We start from the raw sequence: 7132 nt of genomic DNA, 5'->3' as shown, positions 1-7132 counted from the left end.
CATATTGGTTGTCTAAGTTATTCCTTTAAAAGTTTCGCAAAAATGTTATATATTATTGCACTCGAAACTTTAATTCAATTAATTTTTCTGAATTAACGCCAAAAACATATTTGCAAAAATTGAAAAAACAATATCAATATTTTTCTATAACTGCAGAAATGCTGAATATTTAAATCAATTTTATACTACAGGTATCATCTATATCCAGTAATTTCAAGTAGTTTGAAAATGATAGAAAGTCTCTCTGCATAAGTAGAGTCTCAAGGTCAGAGGTATGTCCAAGTAGCTCACACACAGCGATGTCTGGAACACTCCTCCGAAGTGATCATGTAACTTCAGTCTGCAGAGGTTCTTCAGTTTCAGAGGTCGGTTGACGTTCTCCAGACACCAGCTGTGCAGATAGGTGAAGTCGCTGCTCTGTGCTATCTGGGTGACTGCATTTGAAAAAAAGGTGGTTAATAATGCACTAAGCTGATGCTAGTGTAATCAAGTAGCTCCTGAGATATAGAGGTAAATAACCAGAACTTGATCTGACGCTAGCTAACCAAAAATTACGCCAATTTTTTTATGGAAAAGATTAATAAATTATTGTTTGTACTGCTTTCATCGTAATGCTTATGAAATGCAGAAACACAAACTCAAACAGTTCTGGTCACATTGGTTGTCTAAGCTTTTCCTGTAAAAGTTTCGCAAAAAAATGTTATATATTATTGCACTCGAAACTTTAATTCAAATATTTTTTCTGAATTAACGCCAAAAACATATTTGCAAAAATTGAAAAAACAATATCAATATTTTTCTATAACTGCAGAAATGCTGAATATTTAAATCAATTTTATACTACAGGTATCATCTATATCCAGTAATTTCAAGTAGTTTGAAAATGATAAAAAGTCTCTCTGCATAAGTAGAGTCTCAAGGTCAGAGGTATGTCCAAGTAGCTCACACACAGCGATGTCTGGAACACTCCTCCGAAGTGATCATGTAACTTCAGTCTGCAGAGGTTCTTCAGTTTCAGAGGTCGGTTGACGTTCTCCAGACACCAGCTGTGCAGATAGGTGAAGTCGCTGCTCTGTGCTATCTGAGTGACTGCATTTGGACTGCACCTCTCAATCCACACTGCAATGTCAAGGTCATCACAGTCCGCTTTCAGCAGCTGCTCGGCGACTGCAAATTGCCTGAAATAAAATAATAATTTTAAAATGATTTTCGAATTTGCTTTGTGTCAAGTTTGGTTAAAATCATGCTCACCTGAAAATGAAAATTTTTTGGTTAGGTGTTACGCTTGAAATAGGTTTAGCATAAATCAAAACATTCATTATCAAACATATTATAACATAGGTGCGGATCCATGATTTTCGCAGTGTGCTTATTTTTAGAAAAGTTTCAAAGATTTAGATTTGCCGACATTTAGGAACAATCAAACTGATTATGCGAGCTTACTTGAAACTTTAATGGGCTAAACATTTGCGGCGCAGCAGCCATATTTTTGAGGAAAAATACAGAAAGTAAATGCCTGTATCTTTGGACTGTCTTGGAGAAGGGAGTGTTTCCCGAGTAGGAGATGCAGTCAAAGAGCGGAGTGTGAAAGTGCATGTCGGCCATGTCCACCACTGCCCCGAAGTCCACAAAGATGGGGATGACAGGGGCTATCATATACTGACACACAAAGTGCAGAGGACTCTTTCCCACTGCATTAGGCACTCGCACCTCCGCACCCGCACACAACAGGGTCCTGAAATCAAGGTCACTGCTAATCAGAATGTTAGAGGTTCACGTTCAGATTACTTATCCAGAAAAGGCCCAACATCAGAGCTGTTTTACAGGTAACAAAAAACCGTTGTTTCTCCCCTGATTAAAACACCTACACTTAGTTCTTTTGGTTGTTTAACTGGACTAGCAGGGTAATAATTCATCTGATTCCAGTGAGCATCGAACCATCAAACTTTCGGCCGAGAGGGAGAGATCAAGAGACAACTTATTTAATGGAGTTTAGCTAGAAAAGAAGAAACTCAATTCAAGATTGGCATTGGGCACGACGCTGTAGGTTCTGAGATCAATTTAGCACCTACAAATTAGGAGCTTAATATCTACAATATAGTATCAAAAGAAAAACAAGAAAAGATCCTTGTGCCAAACTGATCACATTAAGCATTTACTCCGAAAAATTTAAACTTAATAAAAAAAATCTCGCTTTTAAACCTCTTGTCATATTCAAGGTAATGCACTTTGGGGCAAATAATAAAAACCTCACAAGAGGATAATTCGTTTGCTTTTTATTCAGCCTAATTAAACAGCTTCTTCAAGTCAACTGCTTATCAAACTTAGATTTCAGGGATAGGTAATGAACCTTAACTTTTCGGCATTCTCATTTTTTTTCAGCTTAAAAATATATAGAAAATCAAAAATCACGAGATTTCTGCAATGATTTGATAGGTGATCTTTTCATGGTGTTACATGCGGTTTACCTACCTGATGACGGATTCGTACTGGGGTAAGAGGCCTGCCTTGCACTGGGTGAGACAGAGGATGGCGAACCAGAGAGGACTGTGTTCTATCTTTCGAGACAGATTCACCCTCGCCCCTCTCTCGACCAGCCTCTTCACCAATTTTTCATTCCCAAAATGACATGCACGGCACAATGGGCTCATTCCTGAAATTTAATTGCTCACTTTCACATTTTTTATGAAGCAACTTTATAGACATTTCTTAGTTATGTTATAGTCCAAACTTGAGCTCCCTAATGATCACATAATTATCGGATCTAGTTAAAGTCCTTAAGGTATACCCATCGAAAAAAAAAACAAGTCACTTCATTGCTTTGTTCGGAATAGAAATTTTTTAGAATTTTTTTCACAGTCGAAATCACTGTCATTGACGATTCCACCTTATTTTCGATAAAAAGAGAATTCAATGTCTATTGACAGAAAATAGTTCATGCTGACCCATTATTCGCCATGATTTACCAGTTGTCACTTCTGCAGCAAAACATGCAATACATGTACCATCTAATTTCAGATGAGTCACTTAAGGCGTTTAGTCAAAACTCAGTTTGTTTTGATTCGGTCTCATGTCTGCAACAATATGGGCTCAAGGTCCACTAAACCCAATTCTAAACAGCCTCTAAGGTTTTCTCAGGGCCCAATAATTCTACACAAAATTACAAAATAGCTATAATTCAAAACAAATTAAGAGAGCGAACAAATAACGAATGATGAAATGTTCACATGGAACTATAAAAAGGACATATTACGTCGCAATGACCTTATTCCGATGGAAACTTTATTTTATTGACCCGGAACAATTGATTATTTTACAACAAACAACGTCAAACCGTTCATAAAACAAATAAAATAAACCAATGACTGAGAGAACGAGCGTTTAAAAGTAACTATTTTCCTGTACAAAAGCTGACATTCTTTTCTGTGCAGTTTAGTGCTGCGTCGGCTTATATGCTTTTTCTGCTTTTTCTTCGTTTTATGTCGGCATCAGTCAAAACATTGTTGCACAAAATAAATTGCAAGCTAACAGACAGAAAATGCAGAGAAAGCCACAAGGTCAACAAAAATTTTGTCTGTAATGATTCTCAATTGGGGGAAAATACGCCAGAAACACAATCGCTGAGCGGCAACTAAGCCAAAATATAGCCAACAGAAAAGTTGAAAAAGAGTCATTGAACGCAAGTTAACAGAAAAAATACGGACTTCTTTTTGAAAAATCGTAAACTTTCGAATTCCAAAAAAAGATGACTCTTTTAATTTCAAGAACAATTTATAACTGATACTCTTTTTTGATTAAATTAACCCAATTTGAGAAAACTGGAACAATAGTTTAAGTTTTTTATTTCGCTGGGAAATTGGATAATTAAATTCAAAACTAAAAGTAGATTTTCGTGACCTTTAGGCTTTTGCTATTCGATAGTGGAACTGGCCTTCTTTTTACACAGAGGCGAAGCTGCGCTTCGCAAACACTTGCGAGAACACGACCAAAAGCAGCTCTATCAATAGAAATAAGAAAACGTAAACATAAGCCTCGAATTTGCAAAAACTGAAAAAGCTGCGATCTAGCAAATTTGAGTCTCACGCACTAACCATTCAGCCACGGATGCTTAAAATCCCCAAAAACTAGCCATCAATAACGCACGTACATATGCTAATAAATTGCCAATTAGATGCAGCAAAAGAAGCACCAAATACAAAAAGACACAATTTTGCATGTGATAAATTGCAAATCGTAAAGCCACATTATGTATAAATTATGCATTTCAAAAACTTGCGAGATACATTGAGTTCAAAAACTTCTCAAATCTTTTTCATAATCCGAAACAAATTAGGCCTAAGCAAAGCTTTTCAAAAATCCGAAACAGTTTTTCATCGACAAAATAAGGATATTACCAGGTCGGATTTATTGAACTTACAATTTTCAGGAATAAATCGAAAACTTTTTTTAAATACAATGAAAATCGCATACAGCACAGAAAAAATCTGTGATGTTGCAACTCAGCCGATGAAACAAAACCAGACAAACAAAAAGCCGATCATTTTTTGAAAGGCAATATTTCCTTTATGCCAAAAATAATGTCCTGCCCAGAACGAACCTATGACATTCGCCCTTCCAGGCGTAGCCGTTACCAAAAGGCTGGGGAGACGCCATTTATTATCTGCTAATCTATTAAATGATTCAAGTGATTATGTTAATCAAATTAAAGCTCCATTCCACTCCCCCAACGATGATTTTCAATTTTGAAAAATTACTTCAATATTGTTAAGATGCAATGAAACTTGGCATGATCAACAAATTAGCAATTGTGTGTGACAAATGTGTTCTTAATTCTTTACATCGTAACTCAACGCGCTTAGCCATAGTTACACGTAAAACAACTATAGAAAGAGAAAATTTGAATGGTGAGGGAGTGGTAAGAGCCCAAGTTGCTAGCCTAAAAAAGTCTATATCCAGATTTGATAACGCTTGATTATCGCAAGCGTAATTATATAATTACCACCTGGCGAACCAGAGAAAGAATCGAGGAACAGCTAGTCCAGACAGATCTTGCTAGGAATGTTATCCCTATTTCACAACTCCCCTTCGTCTATAGGACCTAGAGACGAATATCCACCCCTACAAGGGATTTATTCATAGGCTAAGCGAATATTGAGCCTCTTAACTAATCCTCCTCCATTCTTGCAATATAGAAGAAACTGCAAACAAGACTTCTGACATACACACGCACCTTTGGAGTCGACCTCGTTGACGTCTGCGCCTGCGTCGATGAGCATGAGGGCTATCCGAGTGTGGTTGAGTGCCACTGCCTCGTTCAGAGGACTGATGCCATGTTTAACTGCACAAGAATTCGGCTCACTCACCCACGGAAAGTTCACATCCACTCCTGACAAAAAAAAACAACACACGTGGTAACCGACATTATCCAATCATTTTAAATACCAGATTTTATCGATTTTTCATTAAAGATTTCTTATTATTAGAAATCATTTTGATGGAAACCAAAGATCGCATTACTGACCCTGTTCTATGAGTGAGGAGACAGTAACTGAATCATTCTTCATGACTGCCACGTGCAATTGCTTCACCTCCGTTGGCATCAGCTGTAGATACATGTTCGTTTTCGAGTCCCCTTCCCCCTCGCCTGGACACGCACACACGTTGCACTTGCTACTGCTGCTGTTACTGCTACTTGCTGCATTTGTCTTATCTACCAAAGATTCCTTAGCCCTGCTTTTGTTCCTTTTCACTCGGGACCTTCAAAAATTTCGAAATTCCTAATCTACAGACATAATCTCACAAACCAGACTACAGAAAAGTCGATGGTTCGATTTGATAATGGTTGCTATACACACGCGTTATTCTAAGTGGAAATAGATTTCTCTTAAGCAGGAGCTGTTTACACTTGATGATCTTGAATGAAAAACTGACAGCTGTTACAACCAAAATCCGAGAAGACAAAAATGAACACAGAGGCGAAGTTGCACTTCGCATGCACAAGCAAAAATATGACCGATAACGCTACTGGGAAAAACTGAATGAGTAAAACTTTGAGTCTACAAAATTTCTCAAGTGACGCACGACAATTATAATTCAACATAATTGCTAAGTGACGCAAGCCAATTATTAGCAGTACCAGTCAATTAGCAGTACCAGTCAATTTTTTTAAAAAAAAAGAAACTAGAGGCCAGCTCAAGTTGGAAATACCTGTTCGATCATTTTTGACATTTTTGTATTGATGCGGAAGGACAAGCGTAATTTCAAAAACAGACCTATATCAAAGAAAAGTAAATATCAATACAATGACTTGAAAATCTGTTTCATCAATAACTTCAGTTTTCATAAAAATAGAAGTGATTACAAGAGCTTGTTAGATTGAAAGATGCTTAAAACGTTGCTCATTAGATTTGGGTGGGTAGTTTTCAAAAAAATCGAGATTTTGACTTTTCCGAGGGTCATAACTTTTTGACAGTTAAGCCCAACTTTAAAAAAAAAAAATTGGACGTAACTGTTTATGCAAGCAAAAAAAGGCGTAGCGGCCGTGCAGGGGAGCTTCTCACGACCCCTCTTTTCGATTGAAACTAAAATCTCAGATTTGGGAGGGTAGTTTTTGAGAAAAGTCAAAAAGTTTCAAAAAACGGTCAAAAATTCGAAAATTTGACTTTTCTGAGAGTCATCATTTTTGTTGAAAAAAAGGCGCGGTCGCTGTGGAGGGGAGCTTTCCACAACCTTTTCTATCAGTGGAACCCAAAATCTCCAATTTAGGAGGATAGTTTTTGAGAAAATGTAGAAAATCCAAAAGTTTTGGGTAAAAAATTCCCCCACACACTTTTTCGCAGACTGTAGAAAAAGGGGTAAGGTTAAAAGAGACTAGGGGATTATGCAGGCACACAAGGGAATGGGCGGAACTTCCATTGGTACCACTTTTTTTTGAAAAATCGGTAATGGTTTTCGAGAAAAACTAATTTTTTGAAAAAAATGAAAAATTTTTCCAAAGCGTCTTAAAAGAACAAATAAAAAAACCCAATCCCAAACATTTTCATAATACCTATTTATAATAAAACAGGAATTTACCAACTAACATGCCTCAATTTATAGAGCGGACGCATTTTAATTAGTAAACGAAAAAGTT

The 7132-nt window shown here is 36.9% G+C and overlaps 1 protein-coding gene across 1 annotated transcript; it reads right to left on the bottom strand.

Annotated features, from left to right (window-relative positions):
• Window positions 1-654: 654 nt before the first annotated feature.
• LOC134842931 (ankyrin repeat and SOCS box protein 13-like) lies at window positions 655-6139 on the bottom strand. The gene is made up of 5 exons (XM_063859460.1): window positions 5522-6139; window positions 5231-5386; window positions 2473-2653; window positions 1517-1735; window positions 655-1178 (listed from the first exon to the last, which is right to left on the bottom strand). Exons 1-5 carry the CDS (start codon window positions 5613-5615, stop codon window positions 869-871), a joined length of 960 nt encoding a protein of 319 aa, XP_063715530.1. The 5' UTR covers window positions 5616-6139; the 3' UTR covers window positions 655-868.
• Window positions 6140-7132: the final 993 nt, after the last annotated feature.

The sequence above is a fragment of the Symsagittifera roscoffensis genome, chromosome 3 (assembly GCF_963678635.1).
Source record: "Symsagittifera roscoffensis chromosome 3, txSymRosc1.1, whole genome shotgun sequence".
Classification (NCBI taxonomy): Eukaryota; Metazoa; Xenacoelomorpha; order Acoela; family Convolutidae; genus Symsagittifera; species Symsagittifera roscoffensis.
The sequence above is the reverse complement of the archived record's forward strand: the minus strand, read 5'-3'. Positions and strand labels throughout refer to the sequence as shown.